This window comes from Anabas testudineus, chromosome 2, assembly GCF_900324465.2.
Source record: "Anabas testudineus chromosome 2, fAnaTes1.2, whole genome shotgun sequence".
Classification (NCBI taxonomy): domain Eukaryota; kingdom Metazoa; phylum Chordata; class Actinopteri; order Anabantiformes; family Anabantidae; genus Anabas; species Anabas testudineus.
In genome coordinates, this window is record NC_046611.1 from 2,377,711 (window position 1) to 2,397,098 (window position 19,388).

General features: G+C 40.0%; 2 protein-coding genes across 8 annotated transcripts; both read right to left on the bottom strand.

Moving 5' to 3' along the window:
• Positions 1-609: 609 nt before the first annotated feature.
• On the bottom strand, positions 610-11,525 carry stat1a (signal transducer and activator of transcription 1a). Of its 7 annotated transcripts, none has more exons than XM_026362624.1 (25): positions 11,394-11,525; positions 10,076-10,203; positions 9,016-9,160; positions 8,842-8,937; positions 8,012-8,098; positions 7,698-7,776; positions 7,484-7,575; positions 6,156-6,307; positions 5,860-6,018; positions 5,639-5,731; positions 5,499-5,558; positions 5,395-5,415; positions 5,135-5,225; positions 4,978-5,019; positions 4,798-4,887; positions 4,616-4,714; positions 4,113-4,248; positions 3,928-3,983; positions 3,745-3,842; positions 3,505-3,644; positions 2,916-3,104; positions 2,738-2,813; positions 2,565-2,661; positions 1,992-2,030; positions 610-1,458 (listed from the first exon to the last, which is right to left on the bottom strand). In XM_026362624.1, the coding sequence occupies exons 2-25, from the start codon at positions 10,201-10,203 to the stop codon at positions 1,429-1,431; spliced, it is 2,295 nt and encodes a 764-aa protein (XP_026218409.1). In that variant the 5' UTR covers positions 11,394-11,525; the 3' UTR covers positions 610-1,428. The 7 variants fall into 7 exon arrangements, with proteins under 7 accessions (XP_026218409.1, XP_026218411.1, XP_026218408.1 ...); XM_026362626.1 differs by having other exon boundaries at positions 8,012-8,095; positions 10,076-10,206; XM_026362623.1 differs by having other exon boundaries at positions 10,076-10,206.
• Positions 11,526-13,498: 1,973 nt separating this feature from the next.
• Positions 13,499-17,293, bottom strand: LOC113164027 (growth/differentiation factor 8-like). The gene is made up of 4 exons (XM_026363114.1): positions 16,966-17,293; positions 15,648-16,018; positions 14,420-14,828; positions 13,499-13,984 (listed from the first exon to the last, which is right to left on the bottom strand). The coding sequence occupies exons 1-3, from the start codon at positions 17,291-17,293 to the stop codon at positions 14,448-14,450; spliced, it is 1,080 nt and encodes a 359-aa protein (XP_026218899.1). The 3' UTR covers positions 13,499-13,984; positions 14,420-14,447.
• Positions 17,294-19,388: the final 2,095 nt, after the last annotated feature.

Genomic DNA, 19,388 nt, shown 5'->3' on the forward strand with positions numbered 1-19,388 from the left:
AATATTGTGCTCAGAGTGAATATTGTATATATTATATAAATATATTGAATATAATTTGCATCTCATTACAGACATGTTATAACATTGCTACAAATGTGTTATTACCTTGTCATAAATGTGTTATTACAAATTAGTAATAAGATGCAAAAACATTCTGCACTACAAGAGACTTTTTTTTGCATCTAATTACACATGCATAATAACATTGTTATAAACGTGTTATTACACGTGTTATTATTAATGAGATGCTAAAATGTGCATATTATTTACATCTCATTACAGACATTATAACATTGCTATAAATGTGTTATTATCAATGTGTAATTAAACACGCGTAATAAAATCCCAAAAAAATAACACTATAAGAAACATATCTGCATCTGATTACACATGCATTTTTACATTGTTATAAATGTGTTCATACATATAAACATAATAAACATGTTATTACACCATTATACACGTGATACTGCACATGCATAACGATATGTGAACATGCTAATGCGCGTTTTGCATCTCATTACATGTTATTACCTGTTATTGCAGGTGTGCGATGATGTGAGACAACATTTCACATTTATGGCTGATGTGCAGAACAGTAATGAGACATTCAAGTTCTATCACATATTTAATCAATCAAACAGAGAGAAAGAGATTTAATATCATCAGAGAACTGTTACTTAAAAAGAAAAAATGGTAACAACACAGTATCTTAAATAAAAAGCTCAGATTGATTGCTGTAGGTGACCTCTGCGCATCCATTTTACAGAAACATTACACTTGTATTTATTTTATTTTACTTTACTACAGTATAAATTCCTGTGAATCAGTGTTTTCATAGTACATTTGCTACAAGTTGCACTTGCTTTAGCTGATGAGCATGCAGAATGCAGAATCACATTCTTAATTTACACTTCTTGCCTTTATATGGAGTTCACATTTAACAACAAATATATGTACAATAATAAAGTATCAGGTCACATTTTTTTAACTTCACTTGAGCCAAATTAAAGTACTCCACCTCCTCTACAGGACGATTCAACGTGTCCTGATCAGTGATTTTGGTCCTTTTTGAATATCCCCCCCCCCAGTTGTAATTACCTACTGTTTAGGTAACTGTCTTTGTATTTTAAAGTGGACTTCGTGCGGGACGGGCTGCTTGCTGTTCTACTTTCCTTTTTGAAAAAGGAAAACTGAAAAAGGCCCATAGAACAGATCAACCTATTTAGAACTGAAACAAAGAAACAAAAGAAAAAATAAACTCATCACAGGAGCAGAGATGGTAAAATAATGTCAGATGTTCTTTCTATACCATATGATTCATAGAATATCTTGTAATTTCATCAGGCTACTATGCCACCTCAAATGACGTGCTACAGACAAGCAGGATGAGAGTGCTGAAGAGATGTGGTGAAGGCACTTTCATATTTAGTTCTGGTCGGGAAAATCTCCATTCATCTGCAAATGAAACAGCAGAAAATAGCAGATTATTTTATTAGTGTTTGTCGATAAGTCAGTAACTTTTGTTAGGTGCATGCTCACTGGCGCATTCAAAGCAGAACAAGAATAGACCCAAAATAATAGACCAAAAAAACCAAAACAAAAATAAAAGCTTAAGGTCGCAATTATGTTTTTAAAACACATAACGTAAACCGACACAAAACAACGCACATCTCTCTGAGGAGAGAGAGAAAGTTTTCAGTTAAATGACAAAACAGTAATTTAACTACATGAATCACTATGCAAACAAGAATGTGGTGGAACTACAAGCAGGAAAGTGTTAAATGTGCTAACATGCACTGACTACATGCAGAAATGTCCCTAATGTAGGCCACACATCAAATCCTCTGTGACACAAACGCAGCAAAGTACTGGTGCTGATGGAGAAAAAAGCCACGTTTGTATGGTGAAGTGTAGTCGGGTGTGAAACTACATGCAGTACTGAAATACACTACATGTTTAGTAGAGCAACAGATTAAAGCTGCATCTACCTGATCGTCAAACTGTCCAAATCCAATCAGATTGTTGGTCTGAGAGCAGAGCATGAGGAAAAAATACAGACAGAAAGACAGAACTGAGGCAAAATTCAACATGTTAACAACGTAAAACCACAAAGTCTGAAGATTTAGAGACTTCAGAAGTTTTTTTAAAATGAAGAAGAAATATTTCAGATTTTGCTGAAATTCCATTTAAGCTCATTAGATCTGACGGTGTAGTTGCTTTTGGTCTTTACTCCCTTATAAACCCTCACTCACATGCTTGATGCCACTAATTTTACAGTGTGATCTTCTCGTGTGTGTGTGATGTTTATTTCAGAGTTTACATGAAGATTTCAGATTTTCGACATGACTTTTGATTCCACTGCACGTCTACACTTGATTAACCTTTTAATCCACAAGAAGCCACGAGGCACATGGAGAACTTTACTCACCGTCGTGAACAAACACTAAAAAGGTTTTTTTGCATCGTGGATGTTATTTTTAAGGCTGAGTTGGTTCTGTTACAAACCGGAACCTAAGCAGCACAGCACTAATCTGTTAGGATGCAGCAGCTGCAGCACTCACCACAGCATCAATGTCTCTGGGACCAACCAGCGCAGACAAAGCCTTGTAGTCATCAGGAGACATCGGCATCATGTTGTCCTGCAGTCTGGATGGATGTCTGCAGCAGAGGAACATGGATATCACCTCTGTTCTGTTTCTGACTGTTAAAACATCAAGGGGATTTTGCTGCTTACACTTCTGAAACAGATATGAGCTCCGTCTTCATGTAGCCACTCTTGTCTGGACACTCCACGTCCATCGGCTCTGGAGCTGGAAGTCAATCAGACACGTGTTAAACACCTAAAAATCTGAATCAAGTTTTGTACTACTGTCTTTAACGGTTGGATGTGTTGTGCTGTAGCTGTGTCTTACTCTCTGACGGTTTGGGGTAGTACTTCCCGAAGGCCTTGTCTTTGGGGATGTTGGGGTAGAGGAAGCGGAGCGGGTTCTCTGGGATGTTTTCAGCGGCCATCACCTTGTATGTGCGGATGATGTCGGGCAGAGAGACGGCGCCCAGCTCCTTCTTTGTGTACGGCTCCACCGAATGAAAGACCGGCTTGTCTAGGGGGAGAGAGACAGCAACAGAAAGAGGTGAGGACTATAATATAACAACGTGCAGGAAGGTTAATGTTTAACTATACAAGACACAAGAATCAAATGTAAAGTAGAAAGTGGAGTTAATATGTCTAAAAACATGTTTTTCTTCATGTGACTCGACTGTGTCGCCCTTTTTCTGCTCAGAACCACTATCCTGAAAGCGGATCTCAGTCTAATTAGCTACTTCAAAATATGAAATGCAGGTTTCCAACAAACACACAGCGTGAACAGCCGAAGCAGCAGGAGACATCTAGTTTGGAGCAGTTACAAGTCACGTAACCATCTCTAAAGAGGCTGCTGCTCCCCAAACGTTCTGAGAGACATGTTTGAATCCCTGATTAGAAATCCAGAGAAGCTGTTCTACCATGCACGTCGTGTTCAATCCAGGTGAAGGTGATCGCTCCCTCCCTGCTGCTCTCGCTGAACCTGAGCAGGAATGTTCCCGGACACTTGTCGCTGAGCAGAGCCTTCTCCCTCTCCTTGCTGATGAAACCCATGATGGAGCTGCAGCACAGACGGACACAGACACACATGTAGGTTAAACTCACTCTGGATCTCTTGGAAACCGCTGCACGTAGATTTCAGATGGGAATCCGTGTCTCACCCGTCATTCCACAGGGGGAGCAGGTGTCTTTTAATCAGATCCAGGATTCCTTCGATCCACAACCAGAAGGGAAACGCTTTCTCGTTGGCGCTCTGCTGCTGGACACAACAGAAGCAGTTTGGTTTAGTACAGAAACAAAGAAAATCAAAACCCACACCTTATGGAGGTTTGCTCTCTGCTCACCTTACAGAACTTAGTCCATGGGATTTGTCCCTCTGGGTTCCTCTGGGCTTTGACACCTGCACAAAAACATTCAGACGTCCCGTTACACCGAGCTCAACTCACCAGCTCACAGCGTCAAAGTGAAAAAAATTTGCAGGGATTTGGATGAACTGGGAAACAGAAGTGTGTTTTTGCTGCTTTCTGACCGAGCAGTTTGTCCGCGAGCATGTTGAGCTGCTCCTGGTTCAGGCCTCGCTTGGTGACCGAGGAGAACTGCCAGCTCAGGACCTCAGACAGCTGAGACCACTTTGCCGGGGGAGGGGAGAGGAAGAACTTCAGGTTCTGAAAAATAGGAGAGAGGAAGAGATTCTATTTGGTTTCTGAGCCTTCCTGGGTCTAAAGGGAGCTCGGTGATGGGGCCATGGATCAGGAACCAGTTCTTCTTCCATCTTTGTAGAATCAGCACAGATTTATTTATTTTTACAGCTTCTTTGTTATTTTATGACAAACGTTTCAGGAAGTATGAAGAATTAGGTCTGAACACCGACACGTTCAGCCACATATGTGCATTCAAACGTCTGTAGTGGAAAAACCTACAGTTTAATATCTACTGGAAACTCCCAGTCAAAGAGAAACTGGGAGGTCAGATGTACAGTCTGCAATGAATGAGTGTGTGTGTGTGTATATGTGTGTGTGTGTGTGTCCTCACTTTGGGCTCAGTGGTCAGCATGTTGTACCACAGGATGGAGGCCCAGCCGCTGGGCAGCTGGCAGACGTTAGAGATGACCACGACAGGCAGAGAGATGGCCTGTGACGACAGCAACAGAGTAAATAAAGAGTGAAGGAGCTCGTTTGTCAGGAACCTGTTCCGTTTCTGTCCCCTGGTCTCACCTCCAGTTTGATGTCCAGTCCGGACTGGTTTAGCTGCAGCTCGGACTCAAAGCTGAGCGAGTGAAGCTCCTCAGTGACAATCAGAGGACCCTGAAAAAACACAAACACCAAGAACAACCTGTTGGACAACACACAGCTTCTCTAATGAACGTTTGATTGAAGCTGGTCACAGGTTCGTACCTCATTTGTTCTGTTTCCTGCCACTTTCTGCTCTTTCAGTTGCTGCATGAAAAACAAGCTCAAGTTAGACACACATTACTTCACACTGCCTCGTTTGAAGGAAACTAGGTCATTGACCCAATAAGTCCTTTTTCCTAAAATGAACAGTCCAACCCACCAAATGTCTGAACTCTGCAGCCAGGCTGCCGTTCGACTCCTCCATGTTCATGACTTTGGTGTTTGTTCCCAAAATGTTGAACTTCCGAAACCTGACATAAAAGGTGTGTTAATAAAAACCTCTTCCACATTTAAATACTAAATATCACATTTAGTTGTCATGTGCAGAGAATCAAATATGTGGTTGTATGTATAAACACTACTGTGGAGACGTCCTTATAAATGTGTGTTTATGTCTGTGTACATTGATCTGACACATACCCTTTCTTCTCTGTAACATCCCTGAGGAGAAGAAGAAGAAGATTTATTGAACGACACGTTCAGACACGTGCATGTATTCACCACAGAACATCAGATGAACTTACTTATCAAACACAGCCTTGACTTTGAGTTGGTAGTTAAACTCCTGCAGCTTCACCAGGAACCTGAAGAAGAAACACAAACAGGAAGTTGATCGTGATCTGCAGCACACGGTGAAAACATTTTACCTGCTGAGTTCACTTACCGGAGTTTCACAGTGAACTGGACGCCTGTTTTCAGCACCAGGGGTCTCTGAGGGTGTGTGGGCATGCAGGGCTGCCTCTCCACAACCAGAGAGCTACACACACACACACACAAACACAAACAACAACCATTCTGAGCTTTTCCTCCAGCACCTGTTGATAATATTCATGACTGATGATCCATAAGTAGGTGATCAGTGACAGTGTGCAAGAGGATTCTCACTTGGAGAGAAGGCTCTTGAGGAGGTCGAGGGCTCGGCCCTCCAGGAACGTCTTCTTCTGGGTGATGGGGTCGCAGTCGTAGGTGAACTTCTGCTCCAACTCCTGCAGCTTCTTCAGGTGCTGACGGACCTGCTGCAAACTCTCTGCTACCGCTGTGAACCTGCAGGAGGATGAGTGGTTGGCAAGAGGAGTTGAGGGAGAAGGGAGAATCTTTACATTTATTGCTCTTTGGATTTTTGTTGCCTTTGACTTCTGTTGTTTTTTTAAAGAGGTACTATAAGTTGTTGGGAATCTCACCAGTTCTGCAGATGGTCCACGCAGGCGTTGGGCGGACCGCCGATGCAGGCGATCTGCTGCCGCTGCTTCCACTCCGGCAGCTCCTCGGAGATCAGGTCTGACAGTAACACCTGAGTGATGTTGAGGAGGTCGCTCAGCTGGACCACCACGTCCTGTGCAAACAGCAGAGGTTATTAAAGTATGGGTAGGTTTGCTGCAGGTCTGATCTAAACTCAATCAGAGGTTTTAAAACTGTGACAGGTGCTTGGCCGCGCTCCTAGAACAACAGGAAGTTAATGTTGTTGCTGATTTAACCTACTTAACACAGTCAGCATCAGCAGTGTCTGTGTGTGACACAGCTGACAGAGGTGTGCCAAGGTAGTAGTTTAGATATCTTAGACAAACAGTGGCATAACTTCAGAACCTGGTTGAGAATAATTAAGATTTTAAGTTTTCTTCAGCCTTAAATAAATCTAGTGACAATTATCTGTACATCTGTGGGTGCACAGCAAACAGGAACTCCTAACAGACAATTCAGCATAGAACAGGGTTTCAAATGAATAAAAGTAGAATAATGCTAGTGCTGTTTCCTTTCAGTGTTACTAATTAAACTTCTTCTCTGCTGAAACTTTGTAAATTCACAAGTTGTGCAAACTCATCTTGTGTCACCAGTTTCTCCAGATCTGTTGTAATCTTTCCTTTAAACTGATTTCTTGTTTCATCTTTACGTCGTCTTATTAATAGTCTCTTATTGGTTCCTTATTGTAGATTTGACTGAGTCCATTTTTTATTTCAGATTCATTCTTAATTATATATTCTTTAGAGAACCTTTTCATTTCTGTTTCTATTAATAGAAATTATTAAATGAACTGAAATTAAATTTAACTATTTTAGAAACATGCTGCATCAATGACGTTATTGTTGTTATGAACACAAACTGTCCATAAGTACAGAAAACAGGAAAGACAATTGACACAGGGACAATCTGATTACTATGATCCATACACATTCACTGTTCATATAAACTTCCATAGTTTCTTTGGTTGTGTAAAGCTGCTTTGTGACAATGTCAATCGTAAAAAGCTCTATACAAATACAATTGAATTGAATTGAATTAAAATTCAAATGTATATTTTAATCTGAATGAACAGATCATCTTGCATCATATGTTCCATGAACTTAGAAGAATAATCTGAGGTCCTCTTAAACTCCAAGCTGATGTTACTTCAATGAGCTGCTGATCCACAGTCTGTTATTGACAACTTTAATTTAACACTAAGTATTTACTCCAGTGTTTCAGGTCCTTCATTCCTCTCTCTCTCATTCTCTCTCTCTCTCTCTTTGCTCACCTGCCGTTTGGCTTTCAGCTCTAAGCACATCCTCCCAATCAGCATCTTCTCCTTCTCCAGCTCCTTTGGTGTCATCCCGTTCATTTCATTCTCTGCACAGGAAAACGACATTTAAACGTTATTTAGCTTCTCTCCAGAGTTCCTCCACGTTTAATTCATTAATAAACACATGTTAAACATGTCGTTGAACAGTTTCCTGTTCATTTGATCTCACCTCTGTTCTTCAGTGTGTTCATTTTGAAATCATACTCGTCCTGCAGGTCTTCTACATTTTTAATGTTCTGATCCACAAGCTGAAGACAAAGATAGCGGCAGAACTCATTCATTCACCATATACAGCTGTTTACACTGCATCATTTTGAATTTTCACATTATATATTGAAGAAAAAAATAATATATAGATATTTTTAAGGGTTAATGTGATAAAACAATATATTTAATTAATTAATTTTAGAGATAAGTAATTAAAGTACAACGGTGGATTCACATTTGCAGTAACTGTCTTTCCTTTGCTCTACGTCGTCTTACCTGAGCTCTGTCTTTCATCTCCTTCACTTTGTTGTCCAGCTTCTGTTTCTCCACTACCATAGCCGACACCGTCCCCTCGCCTTCCTGCTGCACAAATCAAGGAAAAAACACTTTATTTTACCTGTCTGTTATGTTTTATATCGGTTAGTTTAATGAATTGTCTTAAGAGAATCGCTGCAGTTTAATCCAAGTAAACGTTGATTTATTAGAGGAAATAAATTAAATTATTGGATAAACACGTGCAATGAGACTTGTTTAAATCCCCAGTGTTTAATCCTGCATTAGCTTATTTTATTTAAGATGCTGGATGTTGCTGGATGTTGCTGGATGCAGACTAGTGATTAACTAACTCCACCTACACATAGAGCTGGGGTTACAATACATAACCAAGCGCTTCATGCTTCTTTTAATAATCTTTGCCAGGAAGCAGACGGGGCTAATTTCCAGATCATTCCAAAGAAAAACAAAAACCCAATATCAACAGAAGGCTGCTTTTATTGGACTGTGGGGAATTTCAACTGCTACGGCTCAAGACTCCACACCCTGTCCAATATTCACTAGATTCATCTGAAAATGCAGTTAATTAATGAATCAGAGGATTAAACACCTAGTTTTACAGACCCAGATGGATTTAAAGCAGTGAAGTGAAATGATGGTTTGAAAACTTCACTCATAAAATAATTAGAATATTTACATTACGTTATTTCACTGTGATAGTTTCATTCTAGCACAGAGAATGTTTTAAAGGTAGATTAAAAGGAAAGCTCTTCTCAAGTTCAGTAAGAAAAATTGTTTCTCAAAGAGAAACTTCTCTTTAAAAGAGGTTTTACCTCTACACTCTTTGCATTGGCCAGGATCTTCTGCTCCTCCTTCAGGTTTCTGGAAATGATCATGGCCATGTGGACAGGATCTTCCTGGAACCGATCCTGCAGAAACAACAATTCTACATTTAAAATCAATACAATCTGAACTCCCCACTACAGATCTGGGATCTGGGCTCTAACCTGCAGGTTCCTCTTGATCTTGCGAATGTTGTGCTGCAGCAGGAAGTTGTTCTCCAGAGCAAAGCGGCTGTGTTGGTCGTCCAGTTGAGCCAGCAGGTCGTGAAACCGAACAGTGGCCAGCGAGTCCTGCATCGCCACCGTGTCCCTGATGAGGCCGATATTTTTAATTTAAGTTTTTAATGAACCATTATTCTACAATCTATGAAATGACAGAGAATTGTGACAAATTCCTAACGACTCGCTCTGTCCGACCAGCAGTGAGTCAACACACTGGAGGAGCTGAACCAGCAAACAGTTCATGTAGTTGATAAAATCACTCTCGTTGCCAATTTGTTGACACAACATGTGAAAAATGTTACAGCAGAGAAACGACCAGCATGTGGCAGAACCTTTGTTAATCATCATGTATGCAGGTGCAATCTGTAAATAGAAAAGACAACAAGCCACGCCGTGCTCATACAAGGTTAACATTGGTTTTAGGAAATACAAAACTGATCAATCGATTAAACAAAGAGATAATCAACAGATTAGTCGACTGTTGAAACAGTCGTTCTAATAATTTGTTGCAGCACCTCCTACAAAAACTGTTTAATTTAAAAAAACTAATCATGAGCAGTTACTGATAAAATCTGATCTCAGTAATTAACATTTATTTAATTATATTTAGTGCCATAATCCTGATTCACACCTCATTAAGACGTTAGAGGTTTATTTAAAAAAAATACTACTGCATTGCCTCTCGCAGGTTTCTGTTTAATTCAAGTTTGTTTTAAATTAGGAACATCTAAAATAAATCACAGCATGTTTGACATTTCTGTTTCCAGTGTTTTCTATTCATTTTGTGTCCGATTAAGTTAATTATTAATTAATTAATTATTTCAACACCAACTTCAATCAGTAACCAAGGAGGCAAGTTTTTAGGGGTCGTTGTGCAGCTCTGATGTCTTTTCATTTTTATATTCGAGCACATTTCAAACTTCTGAAGCGAAATAAAAATAGTATAAAATAAAAAATATTTATATAAAAAAGCAAGTTGTTAAACACGTTTGTGTCTTTTTACCAGTCAATGCTCTCGATCCACCTGCTCAGGTACTGTCGGATGTCCATGGGGAAGGAGTCATCGTACAGCTGATCCACCTGCTCCAGGTACTTGCAGTCCAGCATCTGAAGCTGGCACCACTGCGCCATCTTCTGGGGAACAAGTGCAGCTTCGTGAGGCTCAAAGAAACCTGCTGTTTTCAGTCATTTTCTGTCACCGGAGAATTAATACAATAATGTGATCGATTCATTGATTCATCTCTGTAGCTGAATCTGCTTTGTACAGAACAGTAGGTCTGGACCCAGGTCCTCTTTGGGGGTTGGCTCACTCCAATCCAGCTTCTGGTTTAGTGCACATGAATTATGAAATCAAAAGTGCTTACACGATCAGTTCTAACTGATTTGTTCCTCTTCCTTTATGACTAATTTGTGCTCCCATTTAAATCAGAAACTAAGACTAAATACTAAAACCCAGAGGTCTTTAACTGGAGAGAAATAAGGTCAATTAGGTTTGCATAGAAGTTAAAGGAGCTTTAAGATGCATTCACTGTCAACAAATAACAAATAACATGGTTATTCTGCAAAATAAAAGAATACTGGGAGTTACTGTTACATGAGTTCATGTTTTTCTTATTTAAACTGAACATTAGAAGCTGGAGAAGTCAACGTAGGAGGATGTGTCCTTAGGTTTCATTTTCCCTCCTGGTCCCTCTGCCTGCAGCATCAGCTTTCAATAAAAAGCCCCACTGCAGCATAGATCACACAGCGTGTCTATTACATTACACTAGCCTGACAGCTCTGATTTAATGTTTAGAGAGTAATTCAGGTCACCAGTGAAACCCACCGAGCCTTACTAGCTCTCACAAACCAAACTCCATTCAGAAAATCCACTTTTTAAGGATTACCAGTTTCTCGCCTTACACACATATTGAAGAGAATAAGACCTAACACTAAATCTACATGATGATGTTCCACTGGCGACTTCGGTCTATGTAGAATTAATCTGGCCTTTAAAAAAATTACTATTTGCACGTAGGAGAGGATGCAAGTTGTAAATGTACGTTTTAGCTTAAGCTCCAGTGATGGGCGGTGACAGGTGCTGTAAAACGCTGTAAACCTTTTGAAAGGACTGCAGCTTGTTGAACTAAACGTACAGAAACGATTCAAGTGGAATCTGTGAACACAGAAAGACACTCGACGCTTTCTGACATGAGACTAGCTAACACACTGAACTCCTCATGTTTACTGTGTTAGCTAAATGTCACCGCGAACTTGAAAACAAACAGCTGTTTCGGGCTAAATAATCCCACAAGCGAGAAGAAGCAGGTTGTTTAACTTACCTTTTATTTTGAGGAACGTTTACAGACTCCGACAGAAACGCAGCTTTGTTTCTAAAATGGTTTTTATGAAGATTTTTCCAAAACTGTGCAACTTCTGCGTCGCGCAGCTCCTCGACCCGTTTCTGTCTAACTGGACGGAAAGGGCCTCAACCAATCAGCGCCTGTGTGCCCGCCTCTTGGCCTGTGATAGCCAATCAGATGAACCAAAACTGGCTGTTCCGTCGGTTAGCCCGCCCCCCCATAATAACAATAAAACCCAGGGTGTTTTTAATAAAAACGAAGCAGTAAAATTACAAAAGAGGAACAAACTGCTGTATTTATTATGCACAACAGGATTATAGAGCTATAAATATACATTTAGATATTTAAAATCTTTAAAGCGATTTAATGTCGGATTTTAAAGGGAGGACAGCTGCTAAAGAGAACAGCCACAGTGACCACGTGTTTTCAGAGAAAGAGAAAGTAACAAGAAACAAAAAGTTCAATGTAGAATAAAATTAATTAAATTCACTAAATCCCAGAAATAACTCCACGAACGGGGTGGGACGGGAACACAGGCGTTTATTCTCAACAACGTAGAATAAAATGAAATAAAAAAGTTTGAGTTTGATGATCAGCTGTGTCACATTTGACCCCAGTAACAAGAAAAACAAGAAAATGAAGTTTTGAATAAAAACTCCATGTTTAACACACTGTTTAAGGTTGGATGTGTCTCCAGCAGCGATTCCTAACACCAGGGTTAAAGTTGAAATCAGAAATCAGAACGAGCATGATCCCACTATAAGATAAAAAACTGATCTCTGCTTCAAGATTTTTAACTCTTATGTCTAATTGTTTTGTCCTTTTTGTGAAATATTGAAACAGTCATCTGACTGTGAGTGTTTGAAAGGCCACAAAGCTAAGACGCTTGAGAAAAACACAGTTAGAGTCATAAAGGCCTCATCAGATTATTCTACAGTGTAGTTTCTATTTACAGTAAATCTGGATCTTCTCTATCGTTTTCCCAACATCACTGGTTTCACTTAGCTTCAGTAACATACTATAAACTTACTTCAGGTATATCAGCCCTATCATCAAACATTAGCACCTACACTGTATATTTAAGGTCATATTATACTGTACACAGTTGATTCATTTAAAGACATAAAGATGCATAATAATGTCGTTTTCTGCTCAACTGAAAACATTTTATCTTGAAAATAATCTTTTCATATTGTTAGTCTTTGTTTTAGGACATATCAGCTGTTGGATTGTCTCTCATCCCATCGCGTCTTCACTTTAAGAACTTCACTTAATGACAACAGCAGCAACTAGGCTTCAAACTGATGCTGCCTACGGTTCACTTATAGTAAACTTTAATAATCTCACAAAGTTGGATATTTGGAATTTATTTCTAATGCAAATGCACTAATTTCATCGTTTTTAACGTTAATGTTTTTCAACGTTCATAATGTTTTTAATGATTATTCATTAATCAGCCAAAAGGTTTGATATGTTATAGTATAAAAAACAAATATGTCCTGTCAGAACGGGCATATTGCAGCAGTGTGATTACATAAACTGTTAATAAACCGAAAGTTGACTCGCGTCCACCGGAGAATCACAAATATGAGTTTGTGTCACTTATGGGTGTTTTGTTCCAACAGGAAAACAAAGACTTTTGGGTCAGAAGCCCCCGTGAAGCCCAACAACAGTCAGGACATCTGCACTCGGCTTCAAATCAAGAAGAAACCTCCCTCTGGGATCACATTTTCCACCCTTAAATGGATCCAAGGATCTTTCCTGGGAATTTTTTACACTATTTTAGCAGAGTGTGACAGTGATGGAGTGAAAATACGTGTCTGCTCCAGAACTGTGTACGTTTCTTTGTGCACCAACACTTCTCTGGCTGGTCTTCTTAAACCTTTGTACAAATACATGCTGTGTCTTTGTTGCAGGTTGTAACAGATGCAAAAACAGAGGCCACACCATGCAACATGCCTCAAAATGCTGTCATATGCTTCGTTAGCTAGCTGTGTTAGCATAGGTCACATGTTTCACGTGTAACCAATAAACTAAATATAGTCGTGTTCAATAAATGTACTTCCTTTTCTAAAAATCTTTTATTTCTATAAAAGTTGATGGACATGTTTCCAGACTTGAAAAGCACCATGTGGCATCAGGAAGGAACTGTTATGATCATGCGACTCATTTGTTATATTTGATTGGTGCAATTAGTGCTGTTACAACTTCCCCAGGTGTTCCAACCATACCTGCTCTCCTCTTTGGAGCAATTTCTAATTTAACAAACTAAAAGTACCTTAACACAGGTGGAGCTGAAATGATTAGTAGATTAAAGTGCAAAGAAAACAAACTTTGAGAATTATTCTACTTTTCATTATTTCACCATTTCCAGCTTCTCAAATGTGAGACCTGGTCACAGCGAGGAGTTTGCAAACAAGCCTTCGGACGGCGAGGCTCAGAGTCACTCAGTTCATGTTTTTCAAAATAAAGGCGCACATTAAAGACGCCCTGCAGGGTTTGCTCTGGTCAAGGCTCAAATGAGGACACGTTTTCATAAGAGAGGAGGACAGGAAGCAGCAGGCGTCTATCTGTCGATGATAGATAAATAGATAAATGATAGATGAATGGAGTCTTATTTTATGTGAATGTCTTATGTTAAGGCAGATAAATAAAAAGTTTAAGAAAATGCCTGAAGTTCATGTTGGAAAACAGCAAAATTATTATCTGTTCACTTGTTTTACCAAGAGATATATATATATATATATATATATATATATATAGTTTGTTCCTGCACATCCTAAACTACCACCCCCACTGTTCAGGTGTTCAATTTCATCTTTCTTCATTTCTGAGAACATGCTCAACCAAAAGTTTCAGAATCTGAAACTAAACCTAGTTTGGTGTTTGACGAACTCCTGGCATCTTCTCGTTGATGGACTGTTGTTCCTATCACTGTTGTGTCTAAGGGTGGGGTTATTTTGGGGTGGGGGGTTGCATCATTTTAAAGAAAACAGAGCTTCTACCATTTACTCTACGTCCTGCAGGATTTTCTCAGGAGCAGCCGCAGTGGTCGACCACCATTGACGGGATCTTTCCGTAGATGATCTGCTCCTTGCGGTTGAAGTAGAGCATGTTGATGGGCGACATCTTGGTGGGCGTGCAGCAGGGCCCAGCAGTGCCGCGTGGGTTTGCCTTGTTCACCAGGTGTGCATGCGGGTACTGCTGCAGGTGTGTGAACTTACACTCCCCTGAGCAGTAATTTGCTCGGTAGCGTTTGGGTGCGATGATCCAGTCCCAACCGAACTCTTCGAAGTCGACAGTGAGGGGATAGCGGCAGCAGCGCGTCTCTGCAGACTCCTCATCGCAGTTGAGGCCCGAGTCTCGACGTGATCTCTTGGGGCTGTCGAGGATTTTCACCTCGATGAACGGTTGCTGGAAGGAAATTTAGAAAATGATTGACAGAACAACAGATACGGCACCGGCAGTGAAAAATCTGAGTCCAGAACTCTTTGGTGTTGTTCAGTAGAAAAGTTTATTTCCTGTATTTAACTGGCATCACAGGGTCTCTTTGTTGTTTTTAAGATGATTTGCAGGCAAATTGCTTCTGAAGCCAAAAAGAGAACAGTTTCAAAGGACACCTTCCTCTGGGTGTGTGTTGGGAGAAGCAATCTGAATATAAAACATTTGTAATTGACCAACAAATCATCTGATCCAAAAAATTAAAGCTACAATCTGCAACTCCTGGGAACCGTGTAGCTCTAGCATGGGGCTTGAAATCAATCGACCCAGGGAGTCAAATAGTGACTACGTGTCAAAACCATACATCTTATGGTGTCTTGTAGGTACATGTGTACATGACTCCTTTCAGTTAGTATGTGAAGCTCAGGGTTTGGCCTTCTCTGATTGGTAAGAATGTGGTGCCTTGCTCAATAACCGTTCTGTTCTGTAAGTCTGTGTCACAGCACCTCACCACACAAACATAAGTTATGAAACATATCTCTACGAAAAACAATAGGTTTCATCCTGACACAGAAAATGATTTGTTCCCTGTAGAATTCCACGTTAAACTGACTCTATACATTTTTAAAAACAACTTTTAATGACTCTGAATGAAGCCGTTCTAATCCCTTCAGTTAATAATGTTGTTATTTCTGCATTATTTCTCAGATGGATGTCGCAGTGTTTCACTGTTTCCTAAAACCTGCCCCCAACCTACTTATATATTAGTATTTTGACTTGTTGTGGACTCACCAGTCCTTCCTCTCCAGGCTCTGCTGAGGTCACAGCCAGGTCTTCTCCTTTGAAGTCGTATGCATTGATTTCAATCCCATAGTTTGTCTCTGGCTGACGGAGCCAAGCCTGCAGCAGAGACTTGATGTCGATGCTCTGCCAGGAGCTGGCACCAGCGTCTGTGTCGATCTTCAGGGAGCGCACTCGGACCCGGGTGTTGTTCCCTTCCTTTCCAGGTTTGAGGCGAGAGATCTGCAGAAAGACGGTGGTGACCGTGTCGGCCGGCCGCAGGTGAACCCACAGCTGAGCGCTCAGGATGTTTTTGGGCTGGATTTTTGGACTGAGGCTGAACAGACAACAGGAGGACAACTCGTCCTGGGTGATTTGATTAGCTGCAAGAAATGAGTCAATTATTCAAAACCTTTGTAAAAAACAGGATATCTTAAGAACACACAATCCTGAAATCTGCTGTAGACATTTATGATCACTAGAGGATGAACTTTTATTATTTTAGGGACCCTTGTTCTGGCAGTATCCTCATTAGGACACTCTTCCTCATGATGTTGATTAAAGTCAATTTGTTGTGGATATAACTGAATTACTGAGCATTTTGTTCAACCTGTTCCTTTCTCTTATTTTTTGCACTGCTCTCAGGACAAATGTCAGCTTTGCACAACAGATATTTATGTCTAATCTATGTCATTTAGACATGTTGATGGGTGTTTTTACAGGGAAAATTTGAGGATTCTGGATCTAAGATGCTGCAGATTTCGGCAGTATTTCTTCTGTTATTGCTGTTTGTTCCTGTTAAGTACAAACATCAGTTCTTTAAAATGCACTGAGAAGCCTAACAAGTCCAACACATATTATATTTATTATTATAATAAATATTATAAATCCGCCTAAGTTTGTGTGTACATTCACAATAGCATGATTTTAGATGGAGGGAGGCGTCTAACAAATCACATTGAGATGTTTTGTGTGGCAGCCACCACTGCTTTAGTTTTTATGTTTTGCTGTTTTTTCCTCAATGACTTGTTCTAGATACCAACAGTTCTCTCAGAAATCAAGATGTTGTCATTTTTTGCAGATTAAAACGCAACAGATTTAAGATACACCTTGAAAAGTGACTACATCATCTGTTGTCAAGTAAGTATAAGATTGTTAGGTTTGTAAGGCTGTTTACGCCACGTGTCCCTTGTTTTCTCCACAACCGTTTGGGAACAACTTTACGCACAGGATTTACGCACGGACCTGCTTTTTACGCACGACGTTCAGAGAAAAACCCGCAGCAAAAGGCAGTAAAATAAATCATATAACGTTTGTTAGGTTGATTTACGATTAGTTGCCATAGTGATGATGGTCTCCGTCGTGGCATGGTCTTCGTCCTCCACCCGCGGGTCGTATTGGTCCAGGAGCTGCGTCAGAGGAGGCGCCTTAGGGAGCAGTTGGCGGATCATGTCCCGGCTGATGTTGGGCGCTTGTTCCAGCCTCAGGATGCTGAGGATCTGGGACTTGATGCTGTGGAGTCTCATCTGCTTGCTGTGCTCCCGGAAGTCGCAGGCCGAGCACTGCTCTCCGCTCTCCGCCAACAGCTTGGAGCTCTGGTTCATCTCCATGGAAAACACCGCAGAGAAGAAGACGGTCAGACAGAGTGAGTGCAGCATCCTGGAGCGAAGACGAGGTCGGTGCAGTGACGCGGTCTGATATGAGCCCGTGCACACGGGTCTAAGCACTTCATGATTGGCTCCCAGAAGTTTTTTTTTAATCAGAGAGGGGATTTAAAGAGGTAGCAAAAGTTTCTGATCAACATTATAGTCGTGAAATTAAGCCAGGTGCGATTTTTATCAAACTACAAAAGTGTCACTTATACAATTTGTTAAAGAACATAACTGAGTTGTCTTTGTCTCTTATACTCAGTGTGTAGAAGCATGAAAACCCCCAAAATGCTAAAGGACCTTTTGTTTTTATAGATAAAAGTTGTAAAACATAAAGTGTGTAAATACTTTTTTTACATGTCAGTATTTCCCACCCAATGTGAGGCCTCATCTGTCCTCACACTGATAATTAAATAAACTATTTACAATGTAATTGTATGAACTAATAAAAACATAGTAATTAATAGTTACATTTTTTAAAACGTGTAGTAATGACCTAAAACAGTCGACACAGTAGTTTAAAGTTAACAAACAGGAGGAGATAGAGAATCTGTTGCATGATAAATGCACGACTGGCCCCTGGTGAATATATGTAGCATCACGCTTGTGGCACTGAGTAAAGTGTGTGTTAATTAATGACGGAACAGTTCATCCAGTGCAACACTGTGGGCCACTAATAGTCTCTATTCAGCAATGGAGCTCTGAAGCACAGAGGAAGAAGTAAATCAGAGTTTTATACACATGCCAAATTTGCCAGTAGGAAATATTCATTGCTGGATTGATGGGATTAGTTACAAATAAACTAAATCTACTACGTTACCAGACCCATTCTAACCTTTAACTTTTTCTTCTTGCAGCCACTTGATGTCACCAGTGTTTCACATTCATCTAAACCCAGTTCATTGTTTAGACACAGATAAACGCTGTTTGGAACAGGCCTTGTGTGTATTATGTGAGGGGTGTACTCTCTGTAGTCTCTGTGAGATAATTACAGGTGTCGGACACTAGATCAGCAGGTCACTCGACATGTTCAGTCAATCAATGATTCACGTCTGATTTGACAGCAGCAGCAGAAGAAGGGTGGAACTTGACTTTGCTCTCACAAAGAGACACATTTAGAAATGTAAGACTGAGACCATCTTACTGAATGCACAATTAAATATGTCAGTGCAGTACTTTTACTTGTAACTTTAGTATTTTTACAGTGTGGTTGTAGTAATTTTGCAAAAATGACCACTGGTCGTGAGCTTAGAGTCTGAGACAGTAGCAGACACTGTTAACGTTTATTACATTTTAATATTAATATAATAATTTATATAATAATAGACACACCTTCCACTGTAGGACAAGATAATTATGCTGAAGTATTTTTAAAAGAAAGTATTTTTCATTAAATAAAGACTGATTCTCCACAGAATAAGAACCAAGGTGCCTTTAGTTTTCTAATCTGAGGTACAGTTTAAATACAGCTCATAATAATGGACAGTGGATATAAACACTAGTTTAACCTACTTCAAACTGATGGCCATTGAATGATGATAACAAACCACAGACAACTGAAAAAAGCAGCTTCTTCTAAATTGCTCTCCTGAATATTAGATTCTAATGAAAATAAAAATGATCCTGATTCAACAACAACAGGTGATGTTTTGGAGTAAATCTGTGCTCTCATATTATTTCTCCTCCACATATTTAATTAATACACTTTGAAATTTCACATGACTTACGACTAAACTGAGCCTGGAGCACAGGCGGCACACCTTCCACACCTGTCACCTTCACTCAGGACATTTCAACCGACTCTGCAGCTCCACCCAGGGGCGTTGGCTGCAGCTCCAGACTGCAGGTTGGAGGACGAAGCACGACCTGTTTTGTTTTGCGTCTAAAACTGAATGAAATATTGATCACCTCATATCAGTCTATTAAACACCTCTAACGTCTTTGATTCTCTGTTACTGGTTGATAAAAATGGCAGGATTAGTGGATAATCCCTGGATATAACATTATAGTTTTTAATCATGGTCTGATTTATGGAAGTTGACGTCATTAAGAGAGATGAACATGTGTTTACAGGGTTAAAATTATAAAAGCAAATAATAAACAA